General features: G+C 50.1%; 1 protein-coding gene across 4 annotated transcripts; it reads left to right on the forward strand.

Annotated features, from left to right (window-relative positions):
• The first annotated feature begins 1,100 nt into the window (after positions 1 to 1,100).
• On the forward strand, positions 1,101 to 22,940 carry BACE1 (beta-secretase 1). Of its 4 annotated transcripts, none has more exons than XM_069470863.1 (9): positions 1,101 to 1,816; positions 16,480 to 16,568; positions 18,102 to 18,318; positions 18,829 to 18,966; positions 19,648 to 19,782; positions 20,770 to 20,871; positions 21,227 to 21,376; positions 21,643 to 21,814; positions 22,483 to 22,940. In XM_069470863.1, exons 1-9 carry the CDS (start codon positions 1,556 to 1,558, stop codon positions 22,722 to 22,724), a joined length of 1,506 nt encoding a protein of 501 aa, XP_069326964.1. In that variant the 5' UTR covers positions 1,101 to 1,555; the 3' UTR covers positions 22,725 to 22,940. The 4 variants fall into 4 exon arrangements, with proteins under 4 accessions (XP_069326964.1, XP_069326965.1, XP_069326966.1 ...); XM_069470864.1 differs by having other exon boundaries at positions 18,904 to 18,966; XM_069470865.1 differs by having other exon boundaries at positions 18,102 to 18,186.
• The last annotated feature ends 3 nt before the right edge of the window (positions 22,941 to 22,943 follow it).

A 22,943-nucleotide genomic window follows, 5' to 3' on the forward strand; every position in this document is an offset into this window, starting at 1 on the left:
TTATAGCACCTGTTCCATTTTCTTGTCTTATTGAGTTAGCCAGATTGATCTAAACTGTGTGGGATAAGAGTGGTGATAATGACCTTCCCTTTCCTAATCTTGACATTAATGGGAATCACTTAACTTGTTACTATTATGTTTTCTATGATTTGGTTATCTTGTTTAAGAAGTTTCCCCTTAGTTTTTTTTTTTATCAGAATGACTACTGAATTTTATCAATGGCTTTCCACATTTGATAAATAATATATTGATACAATCATACAGCTTTTCTCCTCTAAGCTATTAAAACTCTGAAGCTTTTCATTTTAAGATCCTGTCAATTCATATACAGATACTTCTTGGAGTGATAACACTTTAAAGCTGACAACAGCAATTTATCCCTGGTCTGACCGACTGACAGCCAGAAATCAGGGAATCATGAGGATTCACAGCAAGTAGAGCCTCAAAAAGAATCAGAAGAGAGAAGAGCCTGACAGCCCACAGAGTGCAGGCTCCTGAAAACAGACTACTACCCTTTCCCCTTTTGGACCCTGCTTATATGGTTTGCTGCCCAGAATACCCTTCTCTCCCCTTCAATCTTGCTCCCCCAATCTCTGCTTGTGGAAATCCTACTCATTTTTAATGCTCAAATTAAATGCTACCTCCTCCCATTGAGTCTTCCCAGATCCCCTAGCTGTCCCCCCAAATTCCTACTCCTAATGCTACACCGCTTTGTATGTAACCCCACTGTGGCAGGAATCACTTCATTCTCCCATGTAGAACCACTTGTGGTGTATGTGCATTTTATTTCTCTCCGTAGCCCCAGTGCCTTGCAGTGTGCCTAGCATACAGTGGGTGCTCAATCAATGCTGAAAGGACTGACCGAAGAGAGGTGTGCTCCCACTCCAACACGATGGCGTTTCCCGCGCGGCCGGGGCTGCGGAAATCTCTCCCGCCAGGGTCCTGCAGGGTGGACTCCATCTCGGCAGAGGGCATCCCAGACCCCTCTCTAGCCCCGGAAGCTGGGCTGCCTGCCGTGGGAAAACTACACTTCCCAGCGATCCCAGGGAAAAGCGAAAACCCTTTGGCTTTGACAGCCGCCGCCACAAGTCTTTCCGCCTCCCCTGCCCGCCTGGGAGCTGGGAGCTGGGAGCTGGATTATGGTGGCCTGAGCAGCCGGCAGCGCAGCCGCAGGAGCCCGGAGCCCCTGCCCCTTCGCACGCCGCCGATCCCGCCAGGAGGACCGGGAAAGCAGCCACGGCGACCAGCCATGCCCGCCCCTCCCAGCCCCCCGAGGGGCCGAGCCCTCTGCTGAAGCCGGCCGCCACCGTGCAGATGTAGCGGGCTCCAGATCCCAGTCTCTCCCCTCCTCTCGTGCCCTGCGGATTGCTCCTGCCCGCTCTCCACCGGCCCGGACCCGGGGGCTGGCCGAGGGGCCTGCAGGCTCTGGAGTCCTGATGCCTCCCAGCTCCCTCCCCTGAGAAGCCACCACCACCACCACCTAGACTTGGGGGCAGGCAACAGGGACGGACGTGGGCCAGTGCAAGCCCAGAGGGCCCGAAGGCCAGGGCCCACCATGGCCCAAGCCCTGCCCTGGCTCCTGCTGTGGATGGGCTCAGGAGTGCTGCCTGCCCACGGCACCCAGCACGGCATCCGGCTGACCCTGCGCAGCGGCCTGGGGGCAGCCCCCCTGGGGCTGCGGCTGCCCCGGGAGACGGACGAGGAGCCCGAGGAGCCCGGCCGGAGGGGCAGCTTTGTGGAAATGGTGGACAACCTGAGGGGCAAGTCGGGTCAGGGCTACTACGTGGAGATGACCGTGGGCAGCCCCCCACAGACGGTAAGGTGGTCAGGCCAGCCCGCGCCCTCCTTCCTGCATGAGCAGAGGGGAGACAGGGATGGGAACGCAGCATGCTGGCCCCCTGCTAAAATGGGATGGTGGGGGTAGCTGGAGGGACCCTAACCATTCCTCCCAAACTAGTCCTCTGGGTCGTAAGTCATCCCAGACACTCCCCTTCCCCTTCTCCCTCCCCCTCACAGCCTTCCCAAGCCCCCTTGGCTACCTCCCCTCCCCTCACTCCTAATCTGACACACATTCCCCCTCGGGAAAGATTTGAGGCAAGAGAAACTTCGGCTGGGGAGCCTAACCTGGGGGAAGGGTCTGCCACAGGGGCACTGTAACAGGTGTCAACCCCTCTGGCAATGGCCAAACCAGAGTCTCCCAAAGTCCAGCACTCTGGAGATTGGCCACCCAGCCCTCTCCCCTCCTCTGTCCTCTGACTGTTGTTCCCAGCACCTTGATCCTGGTACCAGTTAGATCAGCCCCTTTCTCCCACTGTCTGGGCTGCCACAGGGGCAGCAAAATGAGATTGCCAAGGCCCTCCTGACCTCCACTCAGCCCAGAAGGCTGGTCTGGCTCCTGCCTTCCCCTAGTCCATCCTTCCTCCTCCTCCCTGCCCCCTTTGCTTTCTGCACCCCAGGCCCTCCCCCACCTCAGGCCTCCCCAGGCCATAGGAGAACCGAACCCAGCGGAACCCAGCGCTGGGAAGGGACAAATCCTAGGAGAGGAGCCAGAGCTCCCATCCAAGAACGGGACTCCTTCCTTGGTGGGGGAGAGGGGAGGCCTGGCAGTGATGGCGAAAATGCTGCCCACTCTCCCCATCCTTCCTGGCAGTCTCCAAGGTACCTCCAAGGTGGTGGGTGGAGGTGTGCCCTCAGCACCTCTGTGTGAGGCTATGGGAGTGTGAGCAGCCCTCCATGTGGGGTGCTGTGGCCGACCTCTGTGTGCATCTGCCTCCTCTGTGGGGGAGTCTGGGCACGGGCAGCAGTGTGCTTCTGTACGTGCTGGTGTGTGTCACCTTGAATCTGATCCTGCACATCTCTGTGAGCCACCTCCGGATCTGTGTCTGGGAAGCCTGTCCTTGGGAGGGTCTGCGAAGGTGGGAGTGTATTTGGGGTGGGTGGAGGGGACAGCCACACTTCCTGAACTTCCCAGACTGCTGGATCTGGGAGAAACACAAACCTCCACCTCCCAGTTACCTGACAGAAGGCAGTCTTCCTAGGTCCATGCTATCTAGGCCTACCTCTTGGTTAATCCAGGGCCCTGGTCTCCCCTACTTTCTCTTTCCTGTGCACCATAACTTCCCCAGAAGTAATCTCCAATCGATGTGTAAAGGCCAGGATAGAGCCAGAATCCAGGCCCTGAGCAGCTTGAGCAAACAGAATGTGAGGTACTGTCAGGGAGCAGAGGGGAGTGCAGAGACCTGGGGCCTTCTGTTTCTGCTACTAATGTGCTGTGCAAACTGTGCACAGATCCTACGGCAGGAATGGGGCTGCAGAACCAACAAGGGCTTTGGGGTCAGTCAGACCAGCTCTACTACCCACAGCTTTTCTTTTTCCCAGCTGTGTGGCCTTGGGCAAATTACATAACCTCTCTGAGTCTATTGCCTTGTCTTTAAAATGAGTGAAACTAGATCTCCTTTGCAAGGTAATTGTGAGGATTAATTGTTATAGGTGGTTTCACCTAGAACAATGCAGCTGGACAAAAAATTGACTTCCAACAAATTTGAAGTCACTTTCTCCTTGTCACCTGTTCTGCCTCATTTGTGCTATGCAATGAGGCATAAAAACTTGGGTGTCCCGGGCCTCTGCATTTTACATGAATAAAACTGGAGGACCAGTTACTGTACTTCCCTAATGCCCTGAAATAACGTGTACATCCCCCCAGCCCAGCACTTTGCAGAGGGGTCAGTAAATGTCATTTCCTTTCCCCTCCTTTCTAGGAGAAGAGGAAAGTGGGCTTGAAGTTCAACACCAGCCCAAGGAGCCAGTGCCAGGGAGTCCACAGTTAGAGCAACTCTGTGGCTTGCACTATGGCTTCTAACTATGCCAGCCAGTTTCTGCTCTGTGGTGACTTTGATTCTCTCCCCAGCAGTCTGTGAGAAGGATGCCCTTTCTCCCTACCTGGTGGGGCTGTTGTAAGCACAAAATGAGAACTTGGATGGCAGAGTACTATGAACAAGGAAAAATTAAATTTGGGGAGCACTTTCTCTGTGTTAGGCGATTAATTGCTGGGGCTTGGGGGCTGATCCATACAGAAGACACGTTTTTCTGCCCATAAAAAGCTAGAGTAGAAGTGAAAGAATGGAAGTGACTAGTACAAGGTCACCCATAGAATGATACTTAAGGTGATGTCCAAATGTAAATTCTTTGGCCCCACCCTGGACCTCCTGAGTCATAATCTCTGGGGATAGGGCCCAGCAGTTTGTGTCTCAAGTTTGAGAAGCACTAAAACTATAGGAGTACAAAGAGTGAGTGCTACAGGTGTTCAGAAGGTGATAAATTAAGCAGGGAAGGCTTTGCTAGGGACATGTGCCCTGAGTGTGGTCTGGAAGGGTGGACAGGTGTGGAAGGCCCTTCCAGGGGGAAAACAGCACCAATCCCACTGTACTATAATTGCACCTTACTTGTATTCCACGTCTGCTCCTCTCCCCCGCCCCCAACCCCGACCAATTTAGACCAGGAGAGGCTACAATGAATGTGCAATGAGTTATGTGTGTTGGGGCTTAAGCGTGTTTGTTCAGAAGACAGGAGAAAGCCAGTCCAGTTAATATTACAGGTTTGTGCTGAGACCAGATAAGTTTGGGTAAACAAGATAGAGCCAAATTGCCAATAGTTGAAATGTCAAGCTATAAGGTTTGGAATTTGGTCTTCAGATATAAGGGGAAAATTGAATTTATTTGTGCAGGGGAATGATAGAAAGAAAGCAATCTTTCAGAAAGAGACATCTGAATTTTAGAAAGGATGGAACTGAAAGACAGGCAGCAGGAGGCTCTGTCACAACAGTCCAGGTGTGAGGCGCAATGACAAGGAGGCATGAGGCTGTGATGAGATGGAAAGAGAAGGGAAGAGCAGGATGCAACGAACATTCCACGGCAGATGGCTTGGGTCCAAGGCAGGTGGACAGGACTTGGTGACATTGGTGAAGAGGGTGGGCATCAAAGATGATTTTGAGATTCTGATCTGGGGTGAATTAGAGGATAAGAAAACTATTTGTGGGAATAGGAAAGTTGGCAGGAGGAGATGGTTCAGTAGTACTGGTATACAAATATACACTTGTATCCATTATTGCAGTATATATAAAATTTCTTTTATACATTCTACATATATCATTTTATTCTTCACAGCAATATATATAAAAGGGCTTTATCATTCACAACTTCTAGCAGAAGAAATGAGGTCTGAAAGTTTAAACAATTAGCCAGGTGGGGCCGGGCGCGGTGGCTCACGCCTGTAATCCTAGCACTCTGGGAGGCCGAGGCGGGTGGATCGCTCAAGGTCAGGAGTTCGAGACCAGCCTGAGCAAGAGCGAGACCCCGTCTCTACTAAAAATAGAAAGAAATTATCTGGTCAACTAAAAATATATATAGAAAAAATTAGCCGGGCATGGTGGCACATGCCTGTAGTCCCAGCTACTTGGGGGGCTGAGGCAGTAGGATTGCTTGAGCCCAGGAGTTTGAGGTTGCTGTGAGCTAGGCTGACGCCACGGCACTCACTCTAGCCCGGGCAACAGAGTGAGACTCTGTCTCAAAAAAAAAAAAAAAAAAAAAAAACAATTAGCCAGGTGGCAGCCCAGTGAGCTGAGACCTCATCTCACCCTTTCTTCCTACTATGCCATTTGTCTTAGAAGAGAAGAAGAAAGTTTATCATGAACATCCCTCTCCCATTCTCACATAACACCTGCTGATATGTCCCTTACTACACTTATTTTTCATGATTTAACTGTTTTTGTGTTTGTTTCCTTCATAAAACTTCAAGCACTTAAGGACGTCTTTTAAATTTTTTATTTATTTATTTTATAGTGTCTTTTATTTCTCTTTGTATTCTAATATCTAGGACAATGCCAAGCTCAGAACATGCACCTAAAACACGTTGAGTGAATGAATACCTAAGCTGCAACACATCTAAACAGAACTATTGATGGGCAGTTGTAAATGCAGAACTGGAGCACTTAAAGTATTTTTATTCTTTTCACTTAAAGGATGTCATCTCATTATGATAGTATGAGCATCACTGACCAAACACAGGATGATAATGTGATTGTTAGCAGTGAAATTTGGTGATAGTCAATTCAGTTTAACAAATTTTTATTGAGCAACTATTGCGTGCAGAAAAGGAAAATAATGTCATAGCCTTAGCCCTTGGAGAGCTCACCATCTGGTGTGAGACACAGACATAAAAACACCTAAATTTCATACAAGCCCAAATGCATTTGGTACAAATAGTAGAATAGTGGGTCTTGGATGTGCACAGAGAGAAGCAGCTATTTCTGACAAGGTATTAGGGAAGGCTTGCTGGAAAAGGAAATATTTGAATATGGCCCTAAGAGATGAGAAAGCTTTGCGATCTGGAGAGTGGTGGGAGGAATGCTTCAGGAAGAGAAGCATGAACTACGGTGAGAAGCTAGAAGTTAGGGTAGGGATGCTGTGGGGCTGAGTGAAGTTTGGGTTTTATTCTGCAAGCAGTAAGGAGTCCTTGTAGGTATAAGAGAAGAGGGATGGTATAGTCTAAAGTTGGTTCCAGGAGAACAACTTCAGTGCACAGAATGCCTTGGGGAGTCTAGAGCATGAGACAAGGTTCTCAATTAGGATACAAGGGCTCGAAAGAGCGTGGTGGCAGTGAGGGTAGAAAGGAGGAACCAGCATTCACATGTCACTCAAGCAGTTGTTCTCTGCCCCGATGAGATGTATGGGGTAAGAGGAGAAAATGACTTCCTGCTCTGACTTCGTGTCAGGGAACACAGCAAAAGGAGCAAGCTTTTGAAGCATAATATAGTTTACCAAAGTTCCACATTTATCATTCTGCTTTAATTACAAGAGATAGGTTATTAGCATGCCCATTTTGGGGGCATGAGGAAACCGAAGTCCGGAGAGATTTAGTGTGTTTCCCCAAATTACTCAGCTATGGAGAACAGCTGGGCTTCAAATAAAGTTTTCTGGATTCCAAGTCCAAGTACTGAGTTCTTTCCTGTGTTCTACAGTCTTGGACATGTGGGTTGACTTTGAGATGTCAGTGGATCATCCTTGTGGATGTATCCAGCAAACAGCTGACAATGGGGATCTGGAAACCAGGAGAGAAGCTCGTCCTGGAAAGGTGGACTAGGCAGTCACCCGCAGAGAGATGGTTGTGGAAGCCAAATTAGCAAACAGACTTGCTCTTTGAGAGAATGGGGAGAGAAAAAGAGGAAAACCATTAAGGAAGAATCGTGGGCGTGTACACAAGGGAGCAAGAGAAAATGATCAGAGAAGTAGAAAACCATGAGGGTTCAGAGTCTCGGAGACCAAGAAGTGCTAAGTGGTTTTACTTTGTCTCTTCTCTTTCTCCCATTATGGTTTTTAAACCGTTCCTTGCAGGGTTCTGTAAAGGGGGCTCAGTGGTGAGGGAGAAGGTTGGGGGAAAGAGATAGGCAGGCAGGGCTCTGGACCTCCCACCCCTCCTATGGCCAAGTCCCCTCTGCCCAAATATCCTGACCAGCATAACTCTGCTTTTATTGTGTCGGTACAGTGGACTTCTGGGTTATATTTCATTTTTTAAGGAATTTTCATAACAAAAAGGTCGAAAACCATTGAACTCAAAGAACCACCCTCCAAATTAGACAAAGCAGGTAAGACCCTAGCTCCATAAGTTACCTGCCCAGTCCCTGTGACCACAAGTGGCTTTCCTGGGTTGGGCTTCCAGGTTCCACACAGGCCTTTGCCAGAGCCCTCATGCTGGCATGTCACACACCCCTCTTCCTCTGCCTCCCCAGCTTGGTAGGGAAAAGTTTAGCTTTGGGTCAGGGGATTGGGGGACATTGAGAAAGACTGTGCCTTCTCACTAAGGTAGAAGGTTGGGGGCCCTTCTTGGGCTTCTCCGATAAGGAGCTAAGCAGAAAATTCTGGTTGAAAATGCAGAAAGAGAAACTTCTCCCAGGGAAGCCCCCATACCTGGCAGCTAACCTCTCTCTCTACTGGAAGCCATCTCTTGGGTGCCTGGGCAGTGGAGTCCTAGGAAGGAGCCAGGCCATTTTCTGGTTCTAGAGCTGCCCTGGATTACCCTGGCAGGATGGGCCCAGAGGGCTGGAAAGCATTCACTGATGCCACAGTACCTGAAGATGTACTCAGGTACTGTAGCCAGGTGGTCCCTAAGAGGAGAGTGGCATGTCCTCCGAGGAGATTGAGAAGTCAGTAGTCCTAGGGAGATTCTCACAGACTCTCACAAGGCCACAGAGCAAACTGGCTGAGCTCCATCTTCTCCCATGCCAGCCAGTCCTCTCCGCCAGACCTCCTGAACTGCCGTCACCCTGTGGCTGCCCTCTCTGCTGCCCAGTTACCCCACTGTGTCCAGGCTGGACGTCTCCTTGCTTGGCCTTTCAGGGTCGGTGAATCCAACTGTTTATTCCTTTCCAGTGCCTGTGGAGATTCTGCACAAGGAGTGGACCTAGCATCTCCCAAGGGCTCAAATTAACAAGCCCATGTGCTAAGCATGAACCAGGTGCCATGGGGGAAGACTGGGCTTATGCCAGAGGTCAGCTTCATTTTCGACTGAGGACAGAGCAAGAGAAGATTAAAGCCACTGTAACCTGTGGGTGGGACAAGGTTAGACAACAGGAAGGACTTACTGTCTGACAACGAAAAGCAGGTGTCAAATAGCTGCTGGGATGCCTTGTAGAGCAGGGGTTTCCAGGTGGGATTCACAGAGGCTGTAGGTGCTAAAGAGATGGCTCAAGAGCCAGCATGGTGGGGGGAATTAGAGAAAATCAAACCTATCCTTCAAACAAAACACCTCTGCCCTTTTCTCTCTGGTACACTGAGATCCTGCATACAATGGGAAAAGGGTTCTGCTGCTTAAAGAAGGTTTGAAAACCACAGATGTAAATTTGGGGGCTGTTCACATCCATCATCTTATTTAAATAGGAAGCGCTGATAAATATTAGTTGAGCTGGATTAGAGGCTGGGGAGAAATGGAGCATCCTGTCCAAAGGGGGAATGATGCACTAGGTAAGATTTGGGGTGGACCAACCACTTTGGGACTCCTTAAAAAAGTAGCCCAAAGTGGGGTAAGTAGTGGCAGGGAGCCTGCCTGCTTCCAGGTACCGATTGCGAGCTGCAGCCTGGACGGTGAAGTGGAAGGCAGAGGATCTATCTGGGAAAAGGGGTCTGTTTGCACAGGGTCAGCGGATTTATTCAGGTGGGAGGAACCTGGACAGGCCCCAGTCGCTGCACTCAGTTTGAGGTAGGAGCTGTATGCTCTGTTGGCCATAAGCCACTCCCAGCTGCTGACTTTAAGCTCCTCCTGTCCTTCCTTGTCCCCTTCACTGAGTGTTGGGTAAGCTCAGGTCTGGAAATATCCACTTAGGAAAGCAGATGAAGCTGACTCAGAAGCCTCTGGGACCAAGGAGCCCTGGAATCACTGTAATTGCTCTAAGAACCAAAGGACCCTGGGTGGATATTCAGTCGATGTGCGGGGGTATGGTGGGTGTGCCCTGTCACGGTCACTGTGCTCAGTGGCCATGCACAGTCCCAGGTTGAAAAGCATCCCTGCAAGGACCCTGGGGCTGAGAAGAGCAGGAGTCTGTAGGGTCACGGCAACTAACTGCAAGAAATGAGGCAATTACTGTCAGTTAAAAAAAAAAAAAAAAAATGATTCTGGAGCACCTACTCAAGGCTAGGTAATAATTAGGTAATAAGGATACAAATGTGCTCCTTACCCTTATGGAGCTCATAGTCTGTGGGACAGACAGACATTAAATAAATGATTAAAAATTTGGTGAGTGGGAGACAAAGCAGCACAGGTGCTATTGAGGACCCGCAAGAGGAGGAACCTAACCTTGGCTGGGGCATCAGGACATGACCTTTGGGAGAAAGGGTGTTCACAAGTGTGAACACTGAACAGAAGTTAGACAAAGCAGGCAGAGAACGTTTCAGACAAAGGAAGCAGCATACTAAAGGTGCAGAGGTGAGGGATCATGGTGCTCTTGGGAAACTTCACAAGCAGCATGGTGAGGAAGGGGGACAGTGGCAAGAGATGTTCACTGGGGTTGACCTGTGATTGCTCAGGTTTCCCCAAGGTCAAGGATTCCAGGATTTCATTCAGACAGTTTGTGTCAGTTATCTGGTAACAAACTACTGGTAACAAACTTGTAGCAAACTACTCCCAAATGTAGTCGCTTACAACAACGGTCATTTTATTTTTCAGGATTCTGTGGGTTGGCTTGTGGTTCTTCTACAGGTCTCACCTGGGCTCACTCGTGGCCACATTCAAGGGTGGGTCAGCTGGGGACTGGACTCATCCAGGCCCGCTGGGCCCTTGGCTCAGAAGTCTTTCGCCCTCAAGGAGGCCAGACGGAGCTGCTTCACACAGAATGTCAGGACAGCCTTCCAAGGAGGCAGTCCCCAGTGAGCACACGTTTATCAAGCCTCTCCTTGCATCATTTGCTGATGTCCCATGGGCCAAAGCAAGTCACGTTGCTAAGCCCACAGTGAATGTCAGACGGGGTCACACAAGGGCATGGATGGGGGTGAGGGGGAGTGCGGTTCTACCACATACTTCCTCTCCAAATGGGAGAGAGAGGAGGGTCAAGGAGATGAAAGACCACACCGAGGGTTGGTCAGAACCAATGGGTTCTTGTCCTGGCTTTGTGGTTTGTTGTGGAGGATGGTCGAGTAGCTTATCCACTCTAGGGCTCAGTTCCCTCCTTTGCAAAATGGAACAAGGGCTTCTACATCTCTACTTTAGCTGAAAGCCTCGTTATACAAGAATATAAGAGCTCTCCCTCTTGAGATACTTCACTTCAGAGAAAAAAAAAATTATATTACATCAAAGAATATATATTTATATTTTTTTAAATAAGAAAATTTTCAAAAAGAAAAAAAAGAGCTCTCCCCTCATTAACTGTGAGGCCTACAAAGAAGGGAATAAATTTCTCTTTAGTAGGAGGAATTGGAGTTAGAGCCCCTATGCCAGCGGCCTGCAAAGGCGGTAAGACCCTGGGGTAGGCTACCAAGAAAGGTTGTGGATTCTTCATCACTAGAGATGGTTCAGAATTGGAAGCGGTCCCCATCTCTCCAGGCCAATGGACAGATGCCTCCTGGAGGCTCTTTTCATCTAGAAGAATCTGAGCCATCCCTGCCTGCTGGTGAGAGCTAGGGCCAAGACAGCTGGGATTTGGGGAACAAAGAGGAAGATTTGCCAGCTTCATACCTATCTCATCACCCAAGATCTACTGCTGGGAACTCTAGGGGAGCTCGCAGAGTGAATCCTGGGCAGGTGTGCCTTTCCCTGTGGGGCTTGTTAGCACTTCTTCTGAAGCTGCCTTCCCTCTGAGGCCCCCAGGGGCACATTTTGTTTGTTAAGTGATTGACACTGACCTGGCCTTAACCCCAGGCTACAGCATCTGGGCATCTGACTCCTGGGGCTGCCTGACCCCAGGGGACAGAGAAGTAAGATGGCTCTGGAGGCCTGAACACATGCCTCCTGTGTCAAGCCAGGGGGCCAGGTGAGAGGAAGGCAGGTCTGAGCCAGAGCCACACCCAGAATCTAAAACACCCATTGCTTGGGAGCCACTGAGGCATCCCTCCCTCTCACATGCCATGCCAAAAACAGGGTAGATTAGTTCTTTATCCTTTTCTTTTCTTTAGCCATTCATTCATTTAAGAAATATTATTGCCAGGCATTGTGATACCTACTAGGGACACTGTGGGGATTTTTTTTTTTTAAGTTAGATAAAAGCAGAGATGAGGTTCAATGTGAAGTTATAGAATGACAACTTCTATGAAAGCTTTTTTTTTTTTTTTTTTTTGAGACTGGATCTTGCTCTGTCACCCAGGCTAGAGTGCAGTGGCATGATAATAGCTCACTGCAACCTCAAATTTTTGGTCTTAAGTTGTCCTCCTGGCTCAGTCTCCCGAGTAGCTGGGACTACAGGTGTGAGCCATCAGCTTGGCCCTATGGAAACATTTGAATGAGAGAACATGACCTGGTCTCTCTCCCTGAGTAAATACCTTTGCTCTCAGGCTGAAGGATGAATAGATAAAACTGCAAGTGGAAAGGAGGATGGTCCAGGCTGAGTGAACAGCCTTTGCAACAGCCTTTAGGGGAGAGACCATGGCTGGTGTGGGGAACTGAGATGAGGCCAGTGTGCTGGTGGGTAGAGAGCTTGGAGGACTATGGGACAGACTGGATATGTAGGCAGTGCAGACCATGAGGACCCTGTAGGAAATGTTAAAGCTTTAAACAAAGTTGTTTGTTTTGTGGTTTGGGGGTTTCTTTCTTTCTTTCTTTTCTTTTCTTTTTTTTTTTTTTTTTAGACAGGGTCTCACTTTGTTGCCCAGGCTAGAGTGCAGTGCTGCGATCATAGCTCATTGCAACATCAAACTCCTGGGCTCAAGCGATCCTCCTGCTTCAGCTTCCCCAGTAGCTGGGACTACAGGTGCTCGCCACCATGCCTGGCTAATTTTTTTTTTTTTTTCCTATATTTAGTAGAGAACGTCTCGATCTTGCTCAGGCTGGTTTTGAGCTCCTGACCTCAAGCAATCCTCCTGCCTCAGCCTCCCAGAGTGCTAGGATTACAGGCGTGAGCCACTGTGCCCAGCCAAAAATTTTTTTATAAATACAGTATCTTGCTATGTTGCTCAGGCTGGTCTTGAACTTTCGGGCTCAAGCAATCCTCCCATCTTGGCCTCTCAAAATGCTGGAATTATAGGTGTGAGCCACTACACCAGCCCAAAGTTTTTAATAAAGTTATTGTTTTAACAGCTGAGGAAAAAACCATTGACATAGGAGGGTAAATTGGACAAATTTGCACTTTGGAAGGATCACTCCAGCTGCAGTGCAGCAAACAGACTGGAGAGGGCAAGGGTGGATGTGCCAAGAGCAGCTGGGAAGCTATGGTGATATTCCAAGGTGCCATGATAGGTTGGCCTAGGGTGGCACAGGAAGCGGCAAGAAATGAATACAGTCAAGGGACTTTTAAGGAGCTTAATTGGACAGGACTTGTTGATGCACTGGATAGAGATGTGAAGAAGCAGCTGGTGTTAAGATGTCTCTGATGTTGCTGATTTATAGAACAGATGGACAGTGACGCCATCCATTAACAGGGAAAACTGGAAGACGCCCAGAGGGGTAGGACCACATCAGGTCAGCTTTGGACATCCTGAATTTGAGGTATCTTTCAGGCAGTTCGGTATGTGTGTGGGGAGCTCAACAGGGAGGAAAGGGCCAGAGGTAGGAGCTTAGAAGTCCCCGGATCTAGGGATCTAGGTGAGGTGGCTCAGGGAGAGAGTAGTATGAGAGGAGGGCGCCTACAAAGGAGACAGAGATGTGACCTGAGAAATCAAGGAAGATGAGCAGTGATTTGAAAATATCTTTTGTATTCGGTGACGTGAAATCACGGGTAACCGTAGTAAGCGCTGTTTTATAGTGGAGGGAGAGAGGCGAAACCCAGTTTTAGAATGGATTGAGGAATGAGTGGGAGGTGAAGAAACGGAGACAGCTTAGCTGAGAGCTTGGGTTGTGAAGGGAGAGGAGGGGGTGGGCAGCTGGAGGTGGATGTGAGATTTAGGAAGTTTTTTGTATTTTAATGAAGAGACTCAAGCATTTGTAAATGTCAATAGGAAGAATCCAGATTTGGTGGTGTTGGGGGCAGGGTAGGGTGGTTGGATCTACCCGAAGGAAAAGGGATAATTACTAGAGGAGGGTGCCTGACTAGGGAGGAGGGAGCGGGCGTCCTAGCCCAGGTGGCCGCTGGCTCCTGCCGAGCCGGGGGGAGGGACAGCAGCGAGGATTGGCTGGGGCGCCGCAGGCGGGCGGAATGATTGGATGTGGGAGGAGAGGGCGGCCCCTCGATGGCCCCGGTCTGTGAACCGAGAGTTGAGGCTGCCGCTGGCGCACGCAGCGCTTCCACCCAACTCCCCTGTCTCAGAATGGCTGAGATGGCTCCGTTTTGCCTCGGGCCCCTGCCTTGTGAAAGGACTCAGCTGAAGGGGGAAGAGAAAGGCTGGGGGTGGCGGTTGCCCAGGGGGCTTGGATTAGAAATGTTCAAGGACGGGACCAGAAACTGCCCCTCTGAGGGGCGGGATCACACCGCAAAGGACGTGTGCTCAGGAGGGAATCTCAACTGTTTATTGTGGTCTCCTATCTTGTGGGGGAGCGTGCAGAGGGGAGGCAGAGAGCAGTGGGGGCCCGAAATCCTGGCGTGGAGGTGGGTGAGGGGTTTGGGAACGGAGAGGGTGGTTCCTTCCTGGGCTCGACCCCCTTTGAGGTGGAAGGGGAAAGGCTGGGACTGGAACGTTAACTAGAGTGCCCAGAGAGCCTCCTGGCTGGGGAGGGAGTAGCCTGCAGAGACCGCCCTTCCGCCCGGCAGGAGAGGAGAGCAGTGGGGAGGCAGGGAGGGGCCGGGACAGCAGGAGCCCCCAGATCTAAACTCCATTCTGGTGTAAAAGAAGTGGCCGTATTTGCCTAGAGCCCGCCAGGTAGTCCCCACTTTGCACCCTCCCGTGGGTCCAGTGATAGCAGGGAGCCCTGTAAATAGCAGTCCGACCCCAGTGCTGGGAGCTGAGTCCTGGGAGGTGGGGGAAGGGGTCCTGGGGAAGGGGTGAGTGAAGAAGCCTTTTAAATCATTAACCTGGTTGACTGAAATCTGAACCGCTGAGCCTCCTGGCTCTATTGATTTTCTCTGAAAGCACAGCATCTGGAGCTGGTGGCTGCCCAGAGACCAGGGAGAGAGCCTGAGGGGAGAGGTGGGGGAAGAGGGGGCAGGGAGGGAAATGGGAATGGGGCCAGGAGTCCGGGGCTGGAGTCTTTGGGGACATGAGGGAGGCGCAGGCACAGTCCGCACAGCCACAGAGGCACCACTGAGAAGGAAGGGGACGGACGAGGAGGATCTGGCAGACAGGACGAAACTGAAGCCCAGAAAAGCACAGTGACCTGCTCAAGGTGACAAGGCCAGAGCCTGCACCAAAACCAAGGTCAGCTGACTTCACTGTACTGAGGAGAGAAGATACAGAAATGAAGGCCCCTGAGGTCAGAGGAGAAGCTGAGGTGATGGACATGGAAAGTTAGCAAGAGAGGAGATTCAGTTTACAGATTACCATTTTTCTGTGGACAGGGGCCTTTCCTCTGTTTGCCTGTGAGGCTATAGTAGATATTCAAAAAATGGCTCTGGTCTGACTGAGGGAGGGGTCAGTCCATCAAAGCAGGAAGAAAGAACAAGGTAGAAGAAATGCCAGAAGGAGCTGGACAGCAAGGAGCACCGAGATGACACCTATTCACTTAGCCAAACCCAGGGCCCTGACAGGATGGGCTTTCACCAGGACATCTTACGGGGCTCCTGACTCCCCACGGTTTCTGACAGTAGGACTCACAGGTCTAAGTCACCTCTGAGACAGAGGCGGAGCCCTGCCCGGGAGCCACGTTCTGGCGGGCAGGGCCAGACGCACACACACGGGCACTGACGTGCCATCCTGGTCCCACAGCACCCCTCACCAGTGCCAGCTCCTAGAATAGCTCTTCTCTGAGCGGGAAGGGCATGTGCCAGGCTGCTTCCTTGGAGAACCAGAAAAGGAAGGGAGAGGCTCTAAGACAGACTCAATCGGGTACACAGTGAGCAAGGGCGACGTGATGGTAGCAGTGGGAATGGAGATGAACGCACACACAACGTGGCTCTGCTGACAAGCAAAACGTTACGACTCTGCAGGCAGAAACAGACACAAAATTTCTGAGGCTGTGTTGAGGGCGCTGAAGGAAACCAAAATTTTTCACCCCAAAATATACTTCTTTGACATATTTTGAGATGGCTGTTCAGAGGGCCTGCAGACAGAAGTAACCCTGTTTCTTGTGGGGGAGATCTGCATCTGTAGAGAATCTGCATGGATGCCACCAGGTTTTCTGAGGCCCTCCCTTGTCTGCATCTAGGAAAGATTAACCAAAAGTCTGACACCTGTAAAGGCCTGAAAGAAACATTTACCATCTAAACTCTCTGGGGGCTGCTACTTGTGAGGTTTCATCTCTATAACAAGACCACCTGAGCTAGCCAGGCCCCCTCTCCTCCCCCTCCTTTAACCTATTTTGCCGTAGTCCAAGCCCCTATTTCTGTAACCTCAAGATGGTATAAAAGCCTCAACCATCTGGTCATTTCTTTGATTTTTAATTTGTATGACTCCCATGCACATTAATAAATCTGTATGCCTGCCTTTCTTCTGTTAATCTGCCTTTTGTCAGTTGATTTTTCAGCAAACCTTCAGAGGACGAAGGGAATGGCCAAAGAAATGTTCCTTTGGCCCCTACAGCATCATAGGACCCAGGTCCTGTCTGTGGCTGTGGAACTATTGGGTGCCAGCCTGGCCAGTCCTGCATCATGGAAGCTCACCCTGGACATTCCAAGGGGAGACTCTGGCTGGGGGGTGAGGGACAATAAAGGTGGTGAGTCCTGTCTAAAACATCTTTTCTCTCCCCTTTCTCTGACAGCTCAACATCCTGGTGGACACGGGCAGTAGTAACTTTGCGGTGGGGGCTGCCCCCCACCCTTTCTTGCATCGGTACTACCAGCGGCAGCTGTGAGTCCTGGGGAGAGCCCCAGGGGAGGTACCTTTCCCAAGGATCCAGGGCCAAGAAGGGTCAGGGGAGGGGTGCAGGGAAGAAGACTAGATTCTGAGATCCTTTCTTCCTTCTGGGGAAGGGGAAGGGAAAAAAAGGCAACCCTGACCAGGAGAGACAGAGTAAAGAGGGCATGGTTTGAGGAGGTATACCATGGGAAAGGGTGAGTGGAGGGGCAGCCAGGAAGTGCCTCAGTTCTGAGACAGGACAGCCTCCTGTGGGAGGGAAAGAAGGAGGGAGAGGAGCCCTCTATCTCACAGAGTGATGTCAGGAGGCTCACTTCCTCTGCCTGAATGGGGAGGTGAGAGGACTTCATCCCACACCCCCTCAGTGGCCCTGTTTTCTGACGCCAGCTAAGTCTTGGCTGAATAGGCCACAGTGATAGCTCCCTTTGTTGTGTTCTCAACCAGGGGTCACTCTAGGTGGCTTCGCACAGTCCAAGGACATGAAGGGCCCTTCATAAATCCCACTGGCTGGACCAGTATCAGGGACTGAAGCTAAAATATCTCCTCTGTGCACCGCCCAGAGTGCCACCACTGGATTCAGCTTATTGGTGAAAGGGAGGGTTGGAGTGTGTTTTTAAGGTAAGACAGGCAGTGAGGGATAATCTGGAAGCCCCCTTAGCATAAAAGCAGGAGGAAGACGTGATGGGAGGATATCTAATGTCTGATACATCTGTGTGTGTGAAAACATGTGAGTAGAGGCTTAAATCCTATCCTTGGGCTTCTAGGCAGGTGCAAAACCCACCTTCTCCATTTACAGCTTTCTTTGGCCCCTTTTCCTTTAATGTCCCTGTTTAAAAGAGGCAGTCAGGCAGGGGAATGTGGGCAGGATTGATGAAAGGGCATTCATTCCAGGTCCCTGTCCCAGTCCCATCACTGCCCCTCACCACACACACAAGCCCTGGTTAGTGACATGATCAAACACAGGTGGGGGTGTCACACGCTGATGAGCATGTGTTACACAAGGGGTGTATAATGCTGACCTGCTCTGCTGAGATGCTTGTGCAAATCCCTTCTCTAGAAGAACTTGCTGTAGAGATTCTACATTCATGCTGCTTGGCACTTTCTCTACCACTCAGATTGTACCACTGGGTCCCAAGGCAGCAAGAGGGTCAATGGCTCCTTTTCTCTGGGAGTTCGATGGAGTGGGGTGGGGGTGGGGGGGCAGAGATGCCCACTAGCTGTCCTGCAGCAGTAGCAGGCACAATGCACAAAGCCCAGGCTTGTTCTTCGCAGAGCTGAGCTCAAGACCTACGAATATGAGCTGTGGAGACAAGAGAGTGAGCCCTAGCAATAGCTCCCCTCATCCACTTGCAAGGCTACTTTGTATTCTGTTCTGGGTGATGGGTCTAGGGATGTTCTGCTGAGCAGCCTGAAAGTAGACTCTAGGATGCCCCTGAAATAAGGTGGCCTTTGGGAGTAAGTTTATGCCGGTTGCCTGTATCAGTTGTTGTGGTTATGCATCCACAGATCTCTGCCTCCTCCCCACAGGTCCAGCACATACCGGGACCTCCGGAAGGGCGTGTATGTGCCCTACACCCAGGGCAAGTGGGAAGGGGAGTTGGGCACCGACCTGGTGAGCATCCCCCATGGCCCCAACGTCACTGTGCGTGCCAACATTGCTGCCATCACTGAATCAGACAAGTTCTTCATCAATGGCTCCAACTGGGAGGGCATCCTGGGACTGGCCTATGCTGAGATTGCCAGGGTGAGAGAAACAGGGCCTGGCCCTAAACACTATGCACACTGCCAACTGCATGCTACACAGGGAAGGAGTTAGGAAGGAGAAGGGGAAGGAACTGACTAAAGGAGGGAAACAAGTCAGTTTAAAGGATTATTTAACAGGGGATAGGATGGCAGTCTGAATTTCAGCCCTATAGAGGACAGAACTCTAGTGAGAGAAGTTGTGATAGGTACAGGAATAGATTGTGGTTTCTCTTTAAGATCTTCAATAATAATAAAGGCCCCCATAAATCTGAAGCAGGTTAGGCATAAGGGGATTAAAGCTCTGGGGATCTGTGAGCCCATCAGTACTTTCCGGTTTGCACTGTCAGTGTCTCTTGCTAACCCCCTCTCTGCCAAATCTCAGTACCTCAAGATGGTCTTTCCCAAGGACTATCCCCTAAGTTTTCACTTTTGCCTTCCAATTTAGGCAGGAAGCTGGCCTCTGTCCATTAGGGCTGTGTGAGGATTCACTCCTTGTCTCTTTCTGCCATAGCCCGATGACTCCCTGGAGCCCTTCTTTGACTCCCTGGTGAAGCAGACCCACGTTCCCAACCTCTTCTCCCTGCAGCTCTGTGGCGCTGGCTTCCCCCTCAACCAGTCTGAAGTGCTGGCCTCGGTCGGAGGGAGCATGGTGAGTGGGTCTTCAGAGAGGGCAGGTCCTGGCACTGGGAGAGAGACAGCTGCCATGTGCCCTGCTCCCTCAAGGTTATACCACAGTCGCCTCCACTACTTGGAACTAAGAGAAATCTCTTTACATTCCCCACCCCTACTTTTCTTTTTCCACCTTTTCTTCCTTGCACTATTCCTGAAAGGATTCAAGGCACCTCTGGTAAGCTTTGAAATGATCAGGATTAGGACAATTTCAAAGGAAATGAAAACAAGACCTATCGAATTAAGATTACTCAGTCTGATGGTCAGAAGGCAGAGATGTAAGGAGTTTAAATCTATTTATTAATTAATTAGGACAATGGTGAATGGTTCTCCAACAAGCAGAGAAAATAAAACTTACAATAGAAACAACCATTCATTCAACATTTATTGTGCCAGTTTAGGTTTAAATAACTTTATACCAAGGGCTGTGTGATTCTGAAACAAATAAAAAATCTTGGAAAGTCTCTTCTCCTGAACACATTTAAGAAACTGTTAAGTCCCTTTGAGGCATGACTTGATTAGAAGCACAAAGATGAATAAAAAGGTAATCTGTAGAAGACCTTGCCACCCCCAAGGAATTACTGATCTTATTGCTTGGTCTCTGGGTGACTTGCTTTCCTCCTGTGCCGGGACATGGGTACCTGCCTCTTTTTGTCCCTAGATCATTGGGGGCATCGACCACTCGCTGTACACAGGCAGTCTCTGGTACACACCCATCCGGCGGGAGTGGTATTATGAGGTGATCATTGTGCGGGTGGAGATCAATGGACAAGATCTGAAAATGGACTGCAAAGAGGTAATAAAACCGAGGGGGACCCAGGGGAGGGAAGGAGGTAGGTAACACATCGTGAGGGAAGACCCTGGTTATGTGGTTGGGAGGCAGAGGCAGAGGAGTGGGACCTGCAGAAAGGGCTGGGGCTGAACCTAGAACAGTCAGGAGCTGAACTGCCACACAGCAGGACCTAAGGTTTGGGGCGAAGACTGGCAGAGCACTTTCACAGGAACCACAGGGCTAGGGTCTAGTGATGAAAAAAGCATGGAACTAGTTCTGATGTCTAGACTCTAGTCGCTGCCTTGCTTCATGGCCTTGGGCCAGTCATTCAAGAGGTGGGGTGGTATGATGTAGTAGCAGAGCCTGTCTTTGGAGTCAGAAAGACCTGGATTTGAATCTAGCTCCACCACTTACTGGCTATATACCCTTAGGCAACTTACTATTCTGTGTTTCAGTTTCCTTATCTGCAAAACAAAGGTAAAATCAACTTTCCCAAAGATGTGGCAAATATCAGAGATAACGTATGAAGTGTTTATCCCATGTTTGGCGGTACCCAATAAATGGTGGTTAAACCATTTGGGTCTTCCTTACTTAGATTCTTATGTATGTTAGATTAGAAGAGATATAAAAGTACTATGAAAAGTTAAAAGCACTTGAAAATAAAAGGTATTTTATTTTCAAGATTTGGAAAATGTTTAACTACCCAAGATAATAACAGTTAACGTTTACTGAGTGCCTCCTATCTGCTGGGCACGATTCTAAGTGCTTTAAATGCGTTAAGTTAATTTAATCCTTACAAGAACCCTTTGAGGTAGGTACTATTTTTATCCTCATTTTAGAGATGAAGAAACTGAGGCACAGAGGTTAACTTGTCCAAGGAGGTACACTTACAAGTGGCAAAGCCAGGATGCCAACCTAGGCAGGACCCCAAGCAATCAGACTCACCCCTCCAACTCTGCCCAGAGCCTGGAAAAGCTTTTGACTTTTCTAATCCTCTCTTCTCCCTCTTAGTACAACTATGACAAGAGCATTGTGGACAGTGGCACCACCAACCTTCGTTTGCCCAAGAAAGTGTTTGAAGCTGCAGTCAAGTCCATCAAGGCAGCCTCCTCGGTCAGTGGACTACGGATGGGGTAAAAGAGATGGCACAGTGTCAGAGAAGTCAGTGAGAGTCACATTCCTCAGCAAGAGCCAAGATGCCTACACGTAGATCCTTCCACTTAGAGCTCTTAAAAACTTTTCTCCTTTATGGGTCTCAATGTGCTCATCACACAATCCCTCCAAACAAATTTTTGACCTCAGTCTCCCGCTCCCTTTCTCTAATCCTTCAATTGCAGTTTACCTTTTCCCACCTTGGATATTTCAGTGGAAAAGCAAATAAAAGGCCCAGTCAATGGTATCTGAAAACAAGAGAGGTGAGATAGTGAAGAGCCTGTTTCCTCATAGTTATCCCTTGTTGTCAACACAGACAGAGAAGTTCCCAGACGGTTTTTGGCTGGGAGAGCAGCTGGTGTGCTGGCAAGCAGGCACCACCCCTTGGAACATCTTCCCAGTCATCTCACTCTACCTAATGGGTGAGGTCACCAACCAGTCCTTCCGCATCACCATCCTTCCACAGGTAAGTCCCCAACCTGAGTCAGCGGGACCCCATAAAGACGAGAAAGTACATATTGGGAGACAATGAGTAGACATGGCTTCCCAAACTTGGAAGACAAAATTGATGAGTGTCCAGTGGTAAAGGGGTCTTGGAAAACCCAAGCCCTCAGACCTCAGGGATGGCAAAGGGAAAAGCTACTTAAGTGAGGGCAGAGATGCCTAGAAGGTGAGATGGGGTGAAGGATGGAGTGAGGAAGACACTCTCACCCTGTGACTGCTTACCCCTAGCAATACCTGCGGCCAGTGGAAGATGTGGCCACGTCCCAAGACGACTGTTACAAGTTTGCCATCTCACAGTCATCCACGGGCACTGTCATGGGAGCTGTTATCATGGAGGGCTTCTACGTTGTCTTTGATCGGGCCCGAAAACGAATTGGCTTTGCTGTCAGCGCTTGCCATGGTGAGAGCGCCAGGGATGAGGGTGTGGGGTCTGTCTATCTGTATTCTCCCTGTCGGCAATTAGGATAGCTGGGCCCCCGTCAGTTAGGGAGGTAGTAACAGTTGCCTCGAGCCAGAGTCAACATACTGTGTAAAAGCTAGTGTCAGTGCTAGTCCTTTTTTTGTACTGCTTGCCATGGTGACCCCTGCCTGCACTGGAAACCTCTGCTGGAAACCCTGAGTAGCAAGAGCAGCCTAGGCACCTTGGGAAGCTCTAGATGCAAGCACAGCAGACTGAGCCTATAGTCACCATGTCAGCTGCCATATGGTGAGATCGAATGCTACTTCAGAAAGGTGGCAGGGTTTTGCAGTTGGATTTCAGCAGTGGAAAGTAAGTTTACTAGGTGCACAGAGGGCTAGCTTTTGGTCACCTCAGAACTACTGACTTTTAGCTATCATTCCTACTAGATAGGTATATAGAGAAGGGCCTTCCAGTGACCTGGGAGGAGAGGTAGGCCTCCACCTGGTACTGGCTTTCCGGCCTGCTCCTAAACATCTCCAGGGAAGGAGATTCCACAGTGTCTGCAGGGGCTAATTTGAAGATCTCACTATCAGGAAGCTCTTTTTGTGTAAAACCCAACCTGCTCTATGACAATGAGAGTTGCCCATTCACATCTGCCCTCTCCCCAGTGCATGATGAGTTCAGGACGGCAGCGGTGGAAGGCCCTTTTGTCACTCCGGACATGGAAGACTGTGGCTACAACATTCCACAGACAGATGAATCAACCCTCATGACCATAGCCTATGTCATGGCTGCCATCTGCGCCCTCTTCATGCTGCCACTCTGCCTCATGGTGTGTCAGTGGCGCTGCCTCCGCTGCCTGCGCCATCAGCATGATGACTTTGCTGATGACATCTCCCTGCTCAAGTAAGGAGGCCTATGGGCAGAAGATAGAGATTCCCCTGGACCACATCTGGGTGGTTCACTTTGGTCACAAGTAGGAGACACAGATGGCACCTGTGGCCAGAGCACCTCAGGACCCTCACCTACCCACCACATGCCTCTGCGTTGACAGAAAAGAAGGAAAAGTGGCAAGGTGGGTTATAGGGATCGTGCCTGTAGGAAACAGGAGAGGAAAGAAGCACTCTGG

The sequence above is a fragment of the Eulemur rufifrons genome, chromosome 6 (assembly GCF_041146395.1).
Source record: "Eulemur rufifrons isolate Redbay chromosome 6, OSU_ERuf_1, whole genome shotgun sequence".
Lineage (NCBI taxonomy): Eukaryota > Metazoa > Chordata > Mammalia > Primates > Lemuridae > Eulemur > Eulemur rufifrons.

What these genes read in the sequence shown, in the direction of transcription:
- BACE1 (XM_069470863.1), top strand. Translation starts at nt 1,556, where the DNA reads ATGGCCCAAGCCCTGCCCTGGCTCCTGCTGTGGATGGGCTCAGGAGTG. An exon ending in CGGTACTACCAGCGGCAGCT is followed by an intron (nt 16,569 to 18,101) that starts GTGAGTCCTGGG and finishes TCCTCCCCACAG; the next exon opens with GTCCAGCACATACCGGGACC. An exon ending in CCATCAAGGCAGCCTCCTCG is followed by an intron (nt 20,872 to 21,226) that starts GTCAGTGGACTA and finishes TTGTCAACACAG; the next exon opens with ACAGAGAAGTTCCCAGACGG.